The sequence below is a fragment of the Canis lupus genome, chromosome 23 (genome assembly GCF_048164855.1).
Source record: "Canis lupus baileyi chromosome 23, mCanLup2.hap1, whole genome shotgun sequence".
Classification (NCBI taxonomy): domain Eukaryota; kingdom Metazoa; phylum Chordata; class Mammalia; order Carnivora; family Canidae; genus Canis; species Canis lupus.
The window spans coordinates 18,202,335-18,222,619 of NC_132860.1; the positions used below are offsets into that span (position 1 = coordinate 18,202,335).

Below are 20,285 nucleotides of genomic sequence, written 5' to 3' on the forward strand. Positions count from 1 at the left end.
GAAAAGTTAGTGATAGTATTTATAGAGCAGTGCTACTTTTCCTCTTTGGCTTAACAACAAAGCAATGCTACAAATTCTGGTGTTCTTCTGAAACAGATATATCCCCCTAAAGTAAAAAGCCTGGTTAATAAATGTCAACTCTAATAGTTAAAATTTTTATGTTACAACAGTGTTTTGGGCAAAAGTATAAACAATTTTTTGAGGAGGAAAGCCTTTAAGTAAATTACTTGCTGACTCAGAATATGGTCTTTTTAAAATATTTATCTTAATAATAGCCTTTTTTTTCTCCTTTTCAGAAAAAGCCTGTGCAGAAGCTGGGTCAGCAAGAATGTCACTTCTTATATTGGTGTCCATTTTCTTATCTGCAGCTTTTGTTATGTTTTTGGTCTATAAAAATTTTCCTCAACTTAGTGAGTAAGTATACAGAAACTGAAAAATGCCTAGACATTTATAGATAAAAATGGATTAAAAGTAAAACTGATTTTAAGCAACGGAACTGTCATGGTGAATTGTATATCAGCTTTCATGGTTTGTAGCAAGTCCATATTGACACTGTTATTTAAACACTCCTTTCCAAATATGCCTCTTGATTTTCTTTGCAGTATTTTCCTAGCACTGCTCCTCTAGTTAAAGCCTCATCTTTCTAAAGGCTTTCCAAATTTAAAAAAATATATAACCACACTAAGAAATAGTTTTTATATCATAATCCAGCATGCGCGTGCCTGTTGCCTTTCCTCTGCTCACTTATATACAACTATACATATAAAATTAGGTTAAAGTTTCATGAAACAGATTGTGGTCTCTGATATTTTCTATGTATTTTTTAAGGCCAGTAGTGATGAAGCAAACTTACTTTAAAATTCATGAAAGATATTGACCTGTGGTTTGAAAAACACTGATGCTCTTCTTCTCTGCCTTCCCTTGCTTTTCCGTCCATGTTTTCTACCTTCCTTCTATTTTTGTCTCCTTTTACTCATCCATTACCATCCCCACCACATTTTTCTCCTAGCTCTTTTCCCATTTTACGGAAATGATAAAGTCTGAATAGGTAGTTTTCACAGTGAAATGACTTTGTATAAACCTCGTATACCTTATTTACTATACATCTAAAATTTCTTAGCCAAAACCTTGGAGTTGAAGCATGTTTCAGAATTTAGAATTTTTCCATTTTGGAAAGACAACATGGAGTAAATACTATATATCATGTAGTACCTCCACCAGAATCTGGGGCAGCATCCCATAATCAGGCACATTAATGTTTTTACAGAGAAATGGGCATAAAATACTATGAATAATTATATAACTGCGGGTCAACTTTTGCTGACAAAGTATGAAGAACTTTTGGTTTTCAGAGGTTTTTGAATTTTAGGGAAGAGATTATGGACCTGAAACACACTTTAAGAAGGCAAAATATCCCAGGGTGGTTTAACTATGGGATTACCACCCTTGTGTAATCATATATTACATAAAGGACCACTAAAATGTAGTTAGACCTTCAACCAGGGCCGGACTGATACAATAATGGATAACTAAAAAAAAAAAAAAATGGATAACTGTGAAGTGTGATTTCAGGATGTTCAGAGGTTCCTGTTTTCCTCTAAATTCCTTTCATTAACAGTTTCTTATACTTGAAATTTTGTAGTTAAACTTATTTTTATTTTTATTTTAGTACTTTGATTTCTTACATCAGTGTAAATGCCTTTGGGAGGCTAGCATATTCTATTTATTGATAGGTTAATATTAGTACGATTGAATTTTAGATTTTTTCTGGTTTTGATCAAGGAGGTGGACATAAGGAGCTGAGATAGGGCCAGAAGATGTAGGTTAAGGTTGTCCTTGCTCCCAGTTTGCTCTGAGAATAACAATATGACTTGCATATAAGTATGTTCTATGGACCTGTTATTTCTGCTTATTTCTGTGTGTGTGTGTGTGTGCATGCATACAAGTGTGCACACCTCTATAGTTTTTAGTTTGTAAATGAGAAAGCACATTTTAGTTTACCTGCTGTTTTTATAGAATTTAGGCAGCAGCCATTGTGCAAGATCAGTTAAATTTTATCATGTAAACAAATGGGCACGATGTATATTAAACACAAAGGTAATTATTTGAAGCTTTTATAAACAAGAAATCATTCAGTTCTAAATAAGGCACCAAATATAAAGTAAAATTAATAGAAAAAGAAAAATGTTTTAAGTTTATATCTGAGCTTTGAGCTGGGATATTACAGAAAGATATGAACTGTAAATTCACCAAAAATTTTACTTAATTTTAGTTGTAATTAATTATTGACTCTAGGTTATCATGAGGATTACCCAAAATGATGTTAAATGTTTTAAATATGCTAATATTAGTAGTACACTTCTTAATTCAAAATTTATACCAGGGTTGGAGCAAATGCTTTTAACCTAATTTAGTTTGGATCATCCTGAACTTTCATATATTGATTACAAGTCTTATGAAATTAAAACATTCTAAAGAAATAATTTATAGACTCTTAAAAGTTAAGAATTTATGGTTAATATATTACAGATCAAGGCATCAAATCATTTTGGATAAAACTTCATGTTTTGAACTTTGATTTTGATATTAACTATCTTGGCAAATTTCTGCTTTAAAATTTTTCACTTTAATTTTATTTCTTTAGAGAAGAAAGAGTGAATATGAAGGTTCCCAGAGATATGGATGATGCCAAGGCTCTAGGAAAAGTTTTATCCAAATATAAGGACACCTTTTATGTACAAGTACTTGTAGCTTATTTTGCTACATATATTTTGTATCCTTTTAACTGAAAAGAAAACATTTTCTAGTTTTATTCAAGAAGTTTTAAAAGTTCTGTTTAGTTATGCATAGCTATTTTTTCTTTTAAAAATCGTTTATGCAGTGTGTGTGATATTAAATAAAATATCAAAAAATTAAAATGGAAAAAATTCTCACTTTAAACCTATCTCTTCAACTTGGTTATTATTTCTGAATATTTATTACCAATTCTTTTGTATTCTGCTTATTTCACTTATCATAAACATTTTCCTTTTCTCTATATTATTCAAGATAATTATTATTTTTTTTTTTTTGTTTTTTTTTTCAAGATAATTATTTATTTAATTTATGATTGTATTAGTTAATTGATTATTTTGATTTAGTTTATTTTGAGTTAATATTGTCACCACAGTATAATTCAAAAAAATATTCCCTTAGGTTTGAAGATATAATTTTTATTTACTTTTTTGCTTTTCTACATGTCATGTTATGAATCTTTTTGTTCGTGACTTTTTCTTCCATTTAATGGTTTCTTTGTAAAAAGATCTTGAGGGGATAATTGGTCAATTCAAAGGATATGAATTTTTGAAATAATTATTGGTATGTATTTCTTCATTTTATAGAAATGGGATACCTGGGTGGTTCAGTGGTTGAGCGTCTGCCTTTGGCTAAGGATGTGGTCCCTGAGTCCCCCGATCTGGTCCCATATCCAGGTCCCCTTGAGGAGCTTACTTCTCCCTTTGTGTCTCTGCCTTTCTTTGTGTCTCTAATGAATAAATAAATAAAATCTTAAAAAAAAAGAAATATATGTTGTGTTAACCAGTCAGGAAAATAGCTTTATTTTTCCTATGTATTTTCAAATGGCTTTAGCTACTGGTGATTAATCTTTGGATTTATGGACTTTGACTTTAATCTGATTTTGTTTGTATCTTTTTTTTAAATTCAACTTATTTTCAAATATTCTCAGTTAATGAAAGACATTATCTCTTGATTTTGTAAAGGTAATCGTTAACCTTTCTAAACCACCATTTTTATTAAAGATTTATTTATTTGAGAGAGAAAGAGTGGGCTCATGAGCAAGGGAACCACAAGCAGAGAGGCAGAGGTAGAGAATCTTAAGCAACTCCCTGCTGAGCACAAAGCCAGGCACAGGGGTTGATCTCATGACCCTGAGATCATGACCTGAGCTGAAATCAAGAGTTGGAGGCTTAACTGACTAATCCTCCCAGGCACCCTACCAGCCAGCATTTATTTTTAAAAATTAATTTACTTTGTTAATTCTCTCAAACAATTTTTTTTCTTTTTTCTCTCAAACTATTTCTATTCTGGCTTCCTCTTTTGTTTTTTGAATTGCTTTTGGTTATTGGACTTCTCAATTACATTTTCTCCTAAAATTCCATAGCATTTTCTTTTCTTGGATTTAGATTAGATTAGATGTTATATACTTAACACGTATATATTTCTATACTTGTCTCCTTATACAAATGTTTGAAGTATATACTTAAGCACCCTGGACCAATTATTCCTTGCATAAGCAGTTTGTTAAAAGTACATTTACAAAAACTTTTGCTGATGATACAAACATTATTCCTTTATCCACCTACTGGGAATACATTTTTATTTAGGTAGTGTGGTGTATATAGGCACTTTGTCATTATTTATTAGAAAAATTAAAATTTAGAGAAAATTTAGAGAATCATGCACTTATTTTTCAACAAGTTATTTGACAGCTAGTTGTAATTTAGTAGTATATCAACTGCTTTAAGAAATTCATAATTGTTATCTTTCCTACTAATTCTATTTTAGAATCTATGAGGGAAAACCATAGTATTAGACTTACAGGTTATTTTGCCTTTATGCAGTTTAACCACAAATTAAAATATTTTTCCTAAGGAAGATAAAAACTTGGTTCATTTTTTTCATTTGGCTTTTATAAGGCTTTTGTGAACAAGACATATAGTTTCTGTTACTTTGGAAAGTCATCTTGTTTTGCCCTATTTTGCCTCTCAACTTTGGGAGGGATACTGGGTGAGACTCAAGGGGATGCCTACCCATAAGGCCAATCAGCATAAATGGATCTTGACAATCTATGGGGTAATAATCTTATAGCCTAGTTATCTTAATATCCATATGCAAATTAGTAGAAATGAATAAACTACCCTGTAGAAAGTAAATTGAAAGGATAAGAATGGCTTTATTAGGAACGCCTGGGTGGCTCAGCGGTTGGGTTCCTGCCTTCAGCTCAGGGCGTGATCCTGGAGTCCCAGGAGCGAGTCCTGCATCGGGCTCCCTGCATGGAGCCTGCTTCTCCCTCTGCCTATGTCTCTGCCTCTCTCTCTCTCTCTCTCTCTCATGAATAAATAAATAAAATCTTTTTTAAAAAGGCTTTATTATTATAAAATACATTTGGTTTTTAATTTTAAATATTGGTTAATATTGTTAATCATGTTTTATTGCATATTGTTACTGTTACCTTGGTAAGTAATTATAATGATTTTGCATTTCATTTTAGATTTTCATAATATAATTTGTCAAATCCATGTTGTCTTATAATTTTCTCTTTTCACTTTTGAATCTTTAGCTCTATATTTAAAAGGTACTTTTTTAAACTCAGTGATCCAAAGAGAAGGACGTTATCTTAGGGCATTTAACTATATAGAAATATAATGTGAGTTACATGTAATTTAAAAATTTTCAAGTTGGCGCATTAGAAAAAATAAGAAAAACACCTGAATCTATTTATTTATTTATGGGAGGGACAGATGGAGAGAGAGAGAAAGAATCTTAAGCAGGCTCCTTGCCCATGCAGGGCCCTGAGATCATGACCTGAGTTGGACACTTAGCTGACTAAGTCACCCAGGCACTCCATCTGAAATCAATTTAAATAATACATTTTACTTGAACCAATATATCAAAATATTACCATTTCAACATGTAATCAACACAAGAATTGAGATATTTTACATCCTTTTTTTTATACCAAGTCTTTGAAATGTATTTTCTACTCCGAGCACATCTTAATTCAGACTAATAAGCACATTTCAGTGTCTTTATAGCTACATGTAGATAGTGGCCACCATATTCGGCAGTACAGCACTAGTATTCTTTGGTATTATCTAACTTCAAACTTGTGAATATAAATGACTTTCTCATCATAATTATTTTATTCATTTATTTAACCAGTTTTTATTATATTCTTATATAATGAACGTATTTTATATGATTATATATTTTATGTTTATAATTACATAAATATATGCTAAGTACAAATCTAGTATTTTGAGCATTCGGAAGTGGAACAACTACTAGAGCAATGGGGAATTAGGGATAGAGATGGGGCACTATCTCATTCTAGTCGGAGCATGTCTAGAGTAGACCTTGCAAGCGCAGGGCATGCATGGTTAAGTGATGAGGCATCCAGTTTACTTGGAGTTTAGGATATAAGAAGGAGGTTAGAGAAATAAGTTTAGGAAGATAGGCTAGACCCTGTGCTCAGTCTGTAGAGGATTTTGAGTACCAGGCTAAGGAATTTATAATGTTCAGTTGGTATTTGGTAGTCATTGAGAACTTCTGAGCTGTGGATGTCACTAAAAGTCTCACCATCATCTCTTTTTTGTTTCCTTAAGGCTAAAATCTTTGGGTAACTTAAAAAGTTTTTTAGGGACGCCTGGGTGGCTCAGTGGTTGAACGTCTGCCTTTGGCTCAGGGTGTGATCCCAGGTCTGGGGATCGAGTCCTGCATCAGGCTCCCTGCGAGGAGCCTGCTTCTCCCTCAGCCTATGTCTCTGCCCCGCCCCCTCTGTGTGTGTGTGTGTCTCATGAATAAATAAATAAAATCTGTAAAAGAAGAAAAAGAATAATCCATGGTAAATCTAAACTCTGGAGTGGATTCTGTAGCTATTAGAAGAATGAAAAATGTCTCTCTATGCTGTTAAGGCATTGTTCTCTCCAGGATATGTTGTTAAAAGAGCAAGGTGCAGAATAGTAAGTCAGTATGCCATGTTTTATCTAAGAAGGGGAGGATATGAGTAAACACATACACATGCCAATATTTTGTTACATTTTTCTTGAAAAGAAAGGATGTCTTTAAAAGCCAGTAACAGTGCTTACCTCTGGGGAGAGAGATGATACAGGGATGGAGGTGAATCTTCTCTAGATGTACTTTATTGTGTAGATTTGACTTCAGAACCGGGTGAATATTTTACATAATTTTAAAACCATTAAGTCAGAATGGAAAAAATCATTACTTTTGGCCAGGAGGAACCATCAGTAGAGTGGCAGGTGGGTAAGTCAGGTTGCATGGGGGACAAGGAGAGAATCTTCTGTGAGGAAATGAAGATGAGACACAATAGCTGGATAGAATACCTTGGTCAAGAAAAGCCTAAATTTTCTTTAGTTCATAGGCATCTGAGCAATTTTCTACAGAAGGGAGCCTGTGGCAGAGCAAGAAGCTGAAGACAAAACAAAAACAAGCCAGGAAGAAGAAAAGAGACTGAGATGAAAACATGAATAAAATGAGCACTAGAGGGAAAAAAGAGTGGGAGAATGAGTGAAGATAGAAATTTAGAGGAAGGGTAGATGTAGGGGGAATTCACTCACTCTGACTTGTAAGTAAATCATGTTAGAGGTTCTATAACGGGGTCAGGGCTCCACACCAAAATGGGGAACAAGAGGCAAGTAGTAAGCATAATTCTGTTTTAAAAATAAGGTTTGAGAGACACCTGGGTGGCTCAGTGGTTGAGCATCTGCCTTTGGCTCAGGGTGTGATCCCAGAGTCCCCGGATCGAGTCCCGCATCGGGCTTCCTGTGTGGAACCTGCTTCTCCCTCTTGCCTATGTCTCTGCCTCTCTCTGTGTCTCTCATGAATAAATAAATTTTAAAAATCTTTTTAAAAATCATAAGGTTTGATCTAAAAAAAAAATCATAAGGTTTGAGATTTTTTACTATTTTTTAATAATATTTTATTTATTTATTCATAAGAGATAGGGAGAAGCAGGCTCCATGCAGGGAGCCCGATGTGGGACTCGATCCCAGGAGCTGAAGGCAGATGCTCAACTGCTGAGCCACCCAGGCGTCCCAAAATTTTTACTCTATTTTATAACCCCTATCCATTTTTGAGTGAATTGAGGTAAATGTTTATGTTAAATTAGAAACCAGTAGTTATCATATCCTATATGTACCTAAATATCTGCAGAAATCACATTTCCTGAACACATTAAGGAGTAAATGCAATACATTAGAGACTCATATTTACAAGATTACTGAAGATCTTCTTTGTTTTTGTTTTCTTTTTGTTTTTGTTTTGTTCATTTGTCAAAGTGCCCAGTTCTTCATCTGGTACATGTTGGGTATTTGTCTTGTTTTTTCTTTTAGTAACACATTCTTACTAGCATTGTATTTATGGTAATGCTGGCAACTGGTCAGTGTAGAGTTAAACTGAGTTGTAGGTTTTTAAACTTTTAGATATTTTACTTTTATTAATACTGAGAAATGGATGTAATCTTATTAATATAACTTCTATGTTGATACTTTTTTTTCTGAAATGTTTGATTTGTCTTTTAGAATTTCCATTTTATTATGTTTTAATCCTTAACTTAGAAGTTAACAGCTTGCAAACATTTGCTATTCCGGGCTCTATATTTCTCAGTATACTTTCAGGGTTTCTTTATCCCTTTCCGCTAGCCTTATTTCTTGTTTGTTTGGTAAGTATATAAAACGAATTTGGGAGACTAGGGAAAAAGCTTTTGATAGAAGGATGGCATCTAGTCCTACCAGTCTATGTAAGCATAAACTTAATAGTTTTTAGAGGTGATTAATGTTAAAGTAATATCTTTGAAGTCCTCCCATAAGCAGATGTTATAGTTTGGGTTTTTTCCTAGAGCAGGGGCATTGCAGACTTAATTGCATTTATATACTCTGTTTTAGCCTTTCCTTCCTACTGTGTTTTGTAATTCAGATAGTCTGAGAGTGTTATGGGCATGCATTTAAGTCCAGGGCTGGGTGTAGTATTTTCAAACACAGCAATTGAAAAAAGAATTGACTCTTTAAATTTTATTCTTAGGTTAGGTGCTCTCCTTATCTGAGTTTAATCACAAGTGCCAGTTAGTTTTAGCTGGTCTCATTTCAGTCATAATTTGATCTGAAAAAGATTTAGATCAAATAGGTTCTTACTCTCTGCACAAAAGATGTCATGCAGAATATCTTCCCCTAAGTGGGAAGTGAGTAGTATATGCATGTGACTAAGGTGGAAAAGTATACAATGCTTATGGTTTCTTGTTATTTCCTAGTGTTCTGGACTTGGTGCCTCATTCTGCTATATGCTCTCCTATTTAGTTGGGAGGCCAGTTGTATACAAATACCTAACAGAGAAAGCAGTAAAATGGTCACAACAGGTAAACATGTATTTTTAAATTATTTAATGTAATTCTTTGGCTAATTGGGAGCTCAGTGTATAGTCCCTATGTGAATTAACCCGGACTCAGGGTTTAATAAAAATGGTCTTTTGACCTAAGTAAATTAAAGTAGTGGGCAAATAATGAATGTTAATCATTTCAAATATGAAGTTTCTGTACTATACAGTAGTTTTACTTCTTCATTACTAATAAATTCAATCAGAGCAGAAAACATGTCTGTGAAGGCATTCACATATTTGGACACCTGTTTTGTGTTGATGTAGCCCACTGTAGTGGGTCACTGAAAAACTATCAACCAACTCCTTAAAGGCATTTCATCAGTAGAAATGGCTGTTCTCTTCATTCAGGATCTCTACAAAGACAAGAGAAAGGTCTACAAAGAAAGGTCTAATACAGTGTTGCTAAGAAAATCTAGTTTTATAAAGAATTAAAAGAAACAGCCTGTTAAATGTTAAAGCTCAGAGGAATTGTAGAAATCCTTCTGCCTTACCCTTTTGCTTTATAGACTAGTACATGAGAAATTAAGCATTTTGTTACAAATCACCATCATTATTTGTAAAGCAAGATCTAGAAATATAAACTATATTCAGTGCTTTTATTTAATTAACTGGCTAAATATCTCCATGATCATTTCTGTTGGATAGATTCTGAACTATCCAGGAATGGGAATTTGAAATAAGTATTTTTATATTAAGCAATTTATTTTCAATATTGGCCTTATCTTGATCCTAACTGGTTTCTTTCTTATGACAGGTTGAGCGTCATAGAGAACATCTCATTAACTACATCATATTTTTGAGAATAACACCATTTCTGCCTAATTGGTTTATTAATATTACATCCCCTGTGATAAACGTGCCATTGAAAGTTTTTTTTATTGGGACTTTTCTAGGTAAGGCCTCTGATTCACTCTGTGTTAGAACTCATTGTATACATACCTAACAGTGTCCAGATGGGCTAGATTTCGTGTTCTTTGTACACACGCTAGCACCATATATATAACTCTTGGGCAGAGGGTCTGGCATACATAAGTAGATACTCAGAAATATCTGTTGGATTGTGTTGATTTAATTATTTTTGTGTTGCTTCTTTTAAAGATGAGCACTTTCTATTAGATATTTTTTTGATCAAAAAAAAGATTTTTTTTTTTGATATTTTTTTGATCATACAGATTTAAGCAGGATTTTTATTAATTCATTTCTCTTCCTGGTTGGAAAACAAAAATCAAGGTGCCCTTTTTGAATAATTTACTCCCTTATTTTTTAATCATGTATTGAAATATTGAACTTTAATTTTCAGGAGAGAGTTGATCTTGTTTTTCTTTTTATTGACATCAGTATTTACTATGGGCATTACCAAAAGTATGAGGGAAGCAAGGATTAATAAAATGTTCTTGCTTTCAAGGAATTGGCACTTAATTTTGAAATTAATTAGTGGACATAAAGATTCATTTATACATTTTGTGAATTCCGATAGTTCTTTAGCAAGAGTATTATGCATTTCTTTCAAATTTAATTTGAATTGTTTAGATACCAATAAAATGAACAGATTCTTCTCGTATTGAATATGTGTTAAAGTTTAAGTTCATATTTATAGGTCTACTTGAAAAGAATAATCAAAATAAATTTTTTTGTTGCTACTTTAAAAAACTCATTGACCAACTTAAAAATCTTAGGGATAATTTTGGATTTTGTAAAATAACATTGCATTCATGGAATCAGAAGAATTTTTGTTCCTATCTCCTTATTTTACAGGTGGAAACCTAGAGTTTTAGTTAACTTCAACTTGGGCTGAAGTAATTTTTCAGTTCTAGTTTTTAAGAAAATGTAATTGTTCTACCTATGCTGTTTATAAACTGCTCTTACTCATATTTTGAGTATTTTTCTGAGTATCTCCTACCACTTCATTTTTTTAAAAGTATATTCTGTCTCCAGGATGAATAACAATCTACTCAGTCTTATTTTTGAACATTTAGATTGTTTCCAGATTTTTGTTACTTATAATGGTTTAATGAATATCCTTGACACTAGATCTTTGCTCATATACATTAGCATTTCCTAGAGTTGAAATTGCTGGATCAAAGCACATTCTTTTTTTTTTTTAAAAGCTATTGGTAAATGTAAATTATTTTCGGGAAATTTTTCTTGAGTTTCCAGATTCATTCTTCAGAAGTAGTGATGAAAGATTGATTTCTTTATGTGGAAATAAATGTGAGGGACTTTAAACTAGATTACATTTTTCCAAAATGGAGACCAGTATATTATTCTTATAAGAAATTTTATGCACAGAGACAATTGTAATTTTAAAAAATTTAAATACAAATTTACTTGAATCAATTCAAAGTATTAGATAATGAAGTGTTAGAATAATGTCAGTGCTGTTATGAGTTCTGAATAATTTTGTGAATATAAAGTATATTACAAAATCTTATTTTAAAAAATGATTGTTTATGTTTTTGTTTTAGGTGTTGCACCTCCCTCTTTTGTAGCAATTAAAGCAGGAACAACACTGTACCAGCTTACAACAGCAGGGGAAGCTGTTTCCTGGAACTCAGTATTTGTTCTAATGGTTTTGGCTTTTCTTTCTATCCTGCCAGCCATCTTCCAAAAGAAACTAAAGCAGAAATTTGAGTGAGAAATCACCTGGGTTTTAGTCTTCCTATCATCATCATCATCTCAGGATTGGCAGGTTTATGTGTTAAAATCACCTCTTCGGTAGTTGAAACGAGTTTCTAAAATAAAATTTCCTATCACATAGTTAAAATAATGCATGTAAGTGGCAAGGAAGAAAAGAAAGTAAAAATGGAAATTGATATACTATGAAAAGTACTGTCAGTAGTTATGATAGACATCTTCTAAATTACTACTCCAAGGGTAGCTTTAGATAATTAGTAGTAGCAGTATAGTAGGAGATTTTTGACCCAACTAATTCAATTTAATATATTTCATGAGTGGGCTATATATACTTATTCTTGACTTGATAATTTAATGTTTTTTTTTCTTATCCCTTAATAATAACTAAAATAGGGAAAGCAAATACAAAATTCAAAAGCAAAGATTCTAGATTTTTAAAAATAGTATTGCAGTTCTTGCTAATGTTAGTCTTCCTTAAGAGCATAAACTTGAAAACTAAAGCTCAAAAAGAGATTTACATTTTCTTTTTTTTTAACTTTGATGTAATGGATTTGTTTAGAAGCTGCATGTTGGTGGGTTATTGAATTTAGAAAGGATATCAAGCTATATCTATTTTGTAAATTTTATTTTTGTTTTTCTCTGTTCTAGATTATCATGAGTTAGTCTGAAATTTAAAATTCTGGCCAGTATATTTTCATCTTTTTTCTAGCTTTCACAGTATTTCCACTGTGCATATAAAAATGGCGATTACATGATAATTGTATTATATTGGTGTTGATAATTTATATTCAGATAATATTTTGTTACACAGTTCCCTTTACTATCTCAAAAGGGGATCAAAAACAAACATTCAAGTATGCAATTTTTAGATGATAGATTAATTATATTACTTTATATTTTGAAACTGAAGCAGTGGCAACGCAACACTTAAGTGGCTAAATATAGTTTTTTGGTTTCAATAACTGTAAAATTTACCTCATTTATTTATTGGTCTGGTCATTAAAGTATGTATTATGTAATTATCCTTTTTATGCATGATATACTTAGAAGAATGCCTTGTTTCATTTTTATTGATGGCTTTTTTGTTTGGGACTGCTTTTGATTAATGCAGTTATCCAATTTAAGTGTTTTTACTTTAACTCAAAGTAAAAAGAAATTCTCACATGGTAACTACTCTATTTAAATGGTCCTGGAAACATTAAACAGCTTTCTGCTGCTTGCTTAATGGTAATACCTTTGATTTCTTGATTCTAGGACATAGCTGATTTATTAGGTAAAGTACTCTGTCAATTTTACCTTCACCCAAGACTGTCATGTTTAAAATACTTTAGCTGTGGGAGAAATCCTTGTCTGTTTTTATTGTGAGAGGAATGGTCATCCTCAAAGTCTGTTTCTACTACATAATGTGGACTAATTATTTTTTCTATCACAGTATTAACAAATGGATTTATTGTAAATACAAAGAAGATATTAATATACTATTCTTATGTCACCTGGCCTTTTGTGTGAAATTATTTATTGTCATTTCTAGCAAGGTTTTTCTTCCTTATTGACCAGAGATTGAATGATAAAGGTTTTTGTTATTTTTACAAATGAACTTAAACATAAGTCTTTTTGGATAAGGTTCACTAAATATTACTGTATAAAATGTAATTGAGTACATTTTTATCAGACTTTTAAAAATAAAAGTAAGAGCTTGGACTCAGGAGAAGCCTATTTACTCCGGTGTGTATATATTGTATTTACTCTATTCTCAGAGTATTATCCCAATCCTTATCATTGATTGTTTCCCTTTGCTGATTACTTTTTCTGAGTTTCTTATAAAGACTTAGCTGCCACTTAGATGGGGTATAGTTTCTTCTCTTAAGAGAATAATCAGTCTTTTTTCAGATTCATCATCATTGAATGTACCCCAAATGCAGTCAGTGGCCTGTATTCATGGATTTACAGACTTGGCCTGATAACCAGATGTAGATTCAAGCTTCAGCCGCGTCTTGAAGACAATTACACAGTAATCCCCACCGGAGAGCAAGTACTTATAGGGAGAGGCAAGCAGGCTAACTAGGAAGCTGACACACAGAGACTATTCACCTCTTAGTTAATGACCTTTCTCTGGAGTTCTATTACTTTGAGTATAATATTTCTAAGATACTTAATGAATGCAAATTAAAGTATAATAAGAATAAATTGTACTGAAAAAACTTAAATGTAGTACTTGGGATTTATTTCATGGAAGTATTTATGCTAAAATAAAACAAAACAGCCTTTCATTGAATAAAACTATATTCTAAAATTCTGGTGCACATTTTCACCTCTAAGAATAGAAATTTTCTAAATACCTAATTTTTATACTTGGCTTTTGAGAATCTTAAATCAATTTTTAAATTGTAGTAAGTAGGGATCCCTGGGTGGCTCAGTGGTTTGGCACCTGCCTTTGGCCCAGGGCGCAATCCTGGAGTCCCGGGATCAAGTCCTACATCGGGCTCCCGGCATGGAGCCTGCTTCTCCTTCCTCCTGTGTCTCTGCCTCTCTCTCTCTCTCTATCATGAATGAATGAACGAATGAATGAATAAATAAATAAATAAATAAATAAATCTTTAAAAAAATAAATTGTAGTAAGTACAGATAAATGTTTAAATTTATAGTTCATATGCTGATTTCTCTATAAAAATTCTCCTTGGGTTTTGTTTTGTTCTGTTTTTTAGGATTTGATTTATTTGAGAGAGCAGGGGGTAGGGGCAGAGGGAAAGGGAGAAGCAGACTCCCCGCTGACCAGGGAGCACAACATGGGACAAGGGCTTGGATGCAGGCTCGTTCCCAGGACCCTGGGATCATGACCTGAGCCTAAGGCAGATGCTTAACCAACTGAATCACCCAGGCACCCCTTTTTGGTTTTTTAGAAAATGTGTAGGATAAATCAAAAGGGCTGAAGCTTTCCGGGTGTGTAAATGATCATTCACCATTTGTAGTTTAGATGTTTAGAAAGTGGATCTTAGTACAAGTTCATTTTCTTTCTTTTTTTCCTTAATTACCTTGGAAAAACTTTCTAGGCTGAGTGACTGGAAGAATACTGTTGAAGCTCTAGGCCTCATTTTTCTCCTCTGGAACAAATGAGTTCTAAGGTCCGGGTTCCTTATAGCTCAGACATGATTGAATTCTCTGAAATTAATAAAAAAGATTAATAGGGCAGCCCCAGTGGCTCAGCGATTTAGTGCCTGCCTTCAGCCCAGGGTGTGATCCTGGAGACCCTGGGTTGAGTCCCATGTCAGGCTCCCTTCATGGAGCCTGCTTCTCCCTCTGCCTGTGTTTCTGCTTTCTCTCTGCCTGTGTTTCTGCTTTCTCTCTCTCTCTCTCTCTCTCTCTCTCTCTCATAAATAAATAAATAAATCTTTAAAAAAAAAAAAAAAGATTGGGGCAGCCCAGGTAGCTCAGCGGTTTAGCGCCGCCTTCAGCCCAGGGCCTGATCCTGGAGACCAGGGATCGAGTCCTGCATCGGGCTCCCTGCGTGGAACCTGCTTCTCCCTCTGCCTATGTCTCTGCCTCTCTCTGTCTCTCATGAATAAATTTTTTTAAAAAAGATTAATAAACCTTTTTTTTTAAGATTATTTATTTGAGGGCAGCCCGGGTGGCTCAGCGGTTTAGTGCCACCTTCAGCCCAGGGCCTGATTCTGGAGACCCGGGATTGAGTCCCATGTCGAGCTCCCTGCATGGAGCCTGCTTCTCCCTCTGCTTGTGTCTCTGCCTCTCCTCTCTCTCTCTGATCTCTCATGAATAATCTTTTTTTAATAATCTTTTTTAAAAGATTATTTGAGAGAGAGAGAGAATGAGTGGGGGGAGGGGTAAAGAGGGAGAAGGAAAGGCTGACTCCTCACTGAGCGAGGAGACAGCAGATGGTGGGCCCTCTCAGCCTCCATAATCATGAACCACTACCTTCTTTTTTTTTTTTTTTTTTTAAGATTTTATTTATGAGAGACAGAGAGATAGTGGCAAAGACACAGGCAGAGGAAGAAGCAGGCTCCATGCAGTGAGCCCGATGCGGGCAGGACTCGATCCCAGGACTCCAGGATCATGCCCTGAGCCGAAGGCAGACGCTTAACCACTGAGCCACCCAGGCGTCCCAAACCACTACCTTCTAACAAGTCTCTTTCCAGACGTTCAAGCACACGCACATGTATCTCGGTTCCATTTCTCTGGAGAACCCTGACTAATTCCAAGGTTATAGGCGACTGTTAGCTGGAGACAGAAAATGACTATAGATATTGAAAGGAAAATTGGAACTTCTGGTTAGAACATGCCAAAATATTACAGAAGTAAAGGCTTTGGAAATGTTGGAGAATAGTGATGGATACAAAACATTAGAATTTGTCATCAAGAACTACATGTGGTCTCACATGTGCAAATGTTCATGTCATTAGTGTGTGTGACTCAAAATGTATTTGGTAACATGGGTAATTGTCAGAATTTATATATACAGCTTCTGGCTACACAAAAGTAGGAAGGAAAAAATATCTCTATAAGGCTTGAGAGAATTGCATCAAGTTATGTGATAGGGAGCTATGTGATGTATTTTGGAACAGCAGTTCCTAGCTGGATTCAAACCCTATAGGAGTGATTTTTAGTGAAGTGTAAAAACTAAGACCACGAAAGACCTGAGAGGCCCTCTAATCATCTTTCTTAGGGATCTAACTTGGGTGAAGGAGAAGGATGAGATACTGGTCATCTTCAGAGAACAATTCTAACCAGGCTTGTTGGGAAGAGAGGTCTCAGCTCAGAGTAGCTGGAACTGAGTACAGAGGCCCAAAGAGTAAGAGTCTGGGCAATGGAAATAAATTCCCTTTTGGTTAAAATGCTCCCTGAATGCTACCCTGGACATCAATTTACTTCAGCTGTAAATGTGGGAAGTCTTGGTTACAAACAAAACAAGCCTCGCAGGCCTTATTATATGGGACAATTCTGAAAAAACAAAGGGCTGCTTGGGAGTGGGAGGGTGGGGGTGCATTAGGATCAATACTAACCCATTTGTCACAATGAAGCTGGGCGTTTGGGGGCAGGCTGCACTCATGTCCTGGTACTCCATAAAGTGTGGTTATTATTAAGGTACACTGATTGCAAGCAATAAGAACTGACACTGGCTTGAGCAAAAGGATATTTATTAGCACCTCTAGAGGTTGGGACCCAGAAACAATGGAATGGCCCTAGCAGGTTGAAGTCAGGCTATTGCCAATGGAATGAATAAAGTACAGTCATCTTGGGGCAGCCTGGGTGGCTCAGAGGCTTAGCGCTGCCTTCAGCACAGGGCCTGATCGTGGAGACCCGGGATTGAGTCCCATGACAGGCTCCCTGCATGGAGCCTGCTTCTCCCTCTGCCTGTGTCTCTGCTCTCTCTCTCTCTCTCTCTCATGAATGAATAAATAAAACTAAATAAATAAAAATAATATATTCAAGATGATAAAGATATTAATATGATGCAAGAACAAGAAATCATAAAGAAGTAGGTGAAAAGGCACATCTGGGTGACTCAGTTGGTTAAACCTCCACCTTGGGCAAAGTCCCATGTTGGGCTCCACACACAGCAGGGAGTCTGCTTGTCCCTTTGCCCTGGCTCGTGCTCTCTCTCCCTCAAATGAATAAATAAAATCTTAAAATCTAAAAAGCAAATCACAATATGTTACACACCATATGACAATCATAGACATAGGATAGAAATTAGTGGTTGCCCAGGGGCTAAGGAAGGGTTGAGGATAGGACAAAATGGGTGTGACTAAAGGGCCACATAAGGGATCCTTGTGGGGATGGAAAGTGCTCTGTTCCTTGACAATGTCAATAGCCTGGTTGTGATCTTCTACCATAGCTTTGCAAGATACTGCTTTTGGAGGAAACTGGATAAAAGGTAAATGAAATCTCTCTGTGTTACTGTGTTATTTCATAACTACACAAAAATCTACAATTATCTCAAAGTAAAAAAGTTCAATTAAAAGACAAAACGAGGGGCAGTCTGGGTGGTTCAGCAGTTTAGTGCCTACCTTTGGCCCAGGGCATAATCCTGGAGACCCAGGATTGAGTCCCACGTCAGGTTCCCTGCATGGAGCCTGCTTCTCCCTCTGCCTGTGTCTCTGCCTCTCTCTCTCTCTCACTCGGTGTCTCTCATGAATAAATAAATAAAATCTTTAAAAAATTTTTTAAAAATAAATAAAAAACAAAATGAAAAATCACATAAATATGTTGGAAGTAGAACAGATCAAACCCCAAAACAAAAAAAAAAAAAATGCAAAACAGTAGAAATTAATGAAATGAACAAAAAGGCAATAGAAAGAATGAACAAAACAGAAGTTGGTACTTTGAAAAGACCAAGTCAGGGACACCTGGGTGGCTCAGTAGTTGAGTGTCTGCCTTTGGCTCAGGTTGTGATTCTGGGGTCCTGGGATCGAGTCCCTCATCGGGCTCCCCATGGGGAGCCTACTTCTCCCTCTGTCTATGTCTCTGCCTGTTTCTCCATGTTTGTCATGAATAAATAAATAAAATATTAAAAAAACAAAGACTAAGTCATATACATTTGACAAGACAAAAGAGAAAATGTGCAAATACATACAATGCACACTGAAGAAGGAAAAATGGATGTATATGCACAATGGAACATTTTTATATTACCAAATTAAATGATCTTCTTCTTCTTCTTCTTCTTCTTCTTCTTCTTCTTCTTCTTCTTCTTCTTCTTTTTTTTTGTAAATGTTCTTCTTAATGGGAAACTTTAGACACATTTTCTTTAGGATTGGGAACTAAATAAGGATTCCTGCTACCATTGTCACAATTTGACATAGTACTGCATATTTTGGCCAAATGCTATAAGAAAAGAAAAAGAGCTATTAGGTATAAAGATAGGAAGGGAAGGAAAAACTTATTCAAATAATCATCTACTTAGGGATGCCTGGGTGGCTCAGGGGTTGAGCTTCTGTCTTTGGGTCAGAGTGTGATCCCAGAGTTCCAGGATCAAGTCCCACATCGGGCTCCCTGGATGGAGCCTGCTTCTCCCTCTGCCTATGTCTGCCTCTCTCTCTCTCTGTGTCTCTCATGAATAAATAAATAAAAATCTTTTTAAAAAATCATCTACTTAAAAAAAAAAGCAACAAATGAAAAAAATTAAAACTAAAATGAGGCATGGGGTGCCTGAGTGGCTCAGTCGGATATGCCTTCAGCTCAGGTCATGATCTCAGTGTCCTGGGATTGAGCCCCACATTGGGGCTTCTCTGCTTCTCCCTCTCTCTCTGTAATCTCTCTCGCTCTCACTCGCAAATAAATAAAGAAAAATCTTTTTAAAAAAGCACAACTAAAATGAGGCTTTAGCAAAGTTGCTGGACATAAATGGCACACTGGTCAATAGGATCTACCATTTTAAAAGGTAATCTTTGGAGCAGGGTACCTGATGATCTGCAGATCTATCTTTTGTTTCAACAGTGTTGGACAGAACAGACCTGGGCATGTCCCTCTTTCCAGCCTCTTACTACCCTCCAACCTATCTTCCAGTTGCAACTTTTGGAACCATCTTTTCATCTATTCTCTGCTTCCAGGACCAGCAACACCATATTTTGAGTTGAGTTCCCTATTGCTGATTAACCATGAGCTCCCAGATTCATCAGAATTATTCCCCTGGGGTGAAGACGGCCATCAACCACCTTGTCAACATGTATCTGGGGGATCTTATACCTGCCTCTCTCTGGGCTTCTACTTCCAACTTGAGGATGTGGCTCTGGAGAGCAGGGGCCACTTTCATCATTTGGCCCAGGAGAAGGGCAAGGGCTCCCAGCATCTTATGAAGATGCAAAACCAGGATGTGCAGAAGCTCTCCCAAGATGAGTGGGGAAGAACCCTGGAGACAGGGAAGCCACCATGGCCCTGGAGAAAAACCTGTTGCAGGCCCTTTTTGATCTGCATGCCCTGGATTCTGCATAGACCTCCATTGCTGACTTCCCAAAGAGTCACTTCCTGGAAGAGGAGATAAAATTCATCAAGAAGGTGGCTACCACCTGACTAACCTCTGCAGGCTGGCCCCCAGGCTTGGCTGGGTGAGACTCATTTTGCAAAGCTCACCCTCCTCATTAGGTTTATTTACTCTCAGGCTTCTCTTAACTAGGGAGCTCCTTGGACACAGGACCTTTGCTGATGGGAGGGAAGATTGATGAGTTTCCAACCAACTTGTATTGGTTGAAGGAGGGGTAAAGGAACTATAAGTTCTCAGGAGGTTGGAGGGCAAGTAGTGCAAGTGTGGATGAGGTACAGCCAGAGGCACAAGTGGGTGGTCAGGGCTGTGCAACTTCAGGGAGTAGAAGTTGGGCCTGGAGCTTTTCTATTTATGGTCAAAGTCTGGATCTGAGGCTTCATAAGAAGGTCTAGAGCAGAATGGACTTTTCAAATCCTACTTTGAAAAAAGAGAAGTACTGTTGAAAAGGTTCTGAACCTGAAGTTTGGGAGTTGGGACCATTATAACT

The 20,285-nt window shown here is 35.5% G+C and overlaps 1 protein-coding gene across 3 annotated transcripts in view; it reads left to right on the forward strand.

Annotated features, from left to right (window-relative positions):
* TMEM41B (transmembrane protein 41B) overlaps nt 1-13,518 on the forward strand; it is a 34,588-nt gene extending 21,070 nt beyond the window's left edge. For all 3 annotated transcript variants that reach the window (XM_072794124.1, XM_072794123.1, XM_072794125.1), the window contains 6 exons: nt 297-414; nt 2,645-2,773; nt 8,365-8,458; nt 9,044-9,148; nt 9,923-10,061; nt 11,634-13,518. In XM_072794124.1, the coding sequence (XP_072650225.1) occupies nt 297-414; nt 2,645-2,773; nt 8,365-8,458; nt 9,044-9,148; nt 9,923-10,061; nt 11,634-11,803 (755 nt within the window). In that variant the 3' untranslated portion in view covers nt 11,804-13,518. The remainder of the gene's footprint in view (nt 1-296; nt 415-2,644; nt 2,774-8,364; nt 8,459-9,043; nt 9,149-9,922; nt 10,062-11,633) is intronic.
* The last annotated feature ends 6,767 nt before the right edge of the window (nt 13,519-20,285 follow it).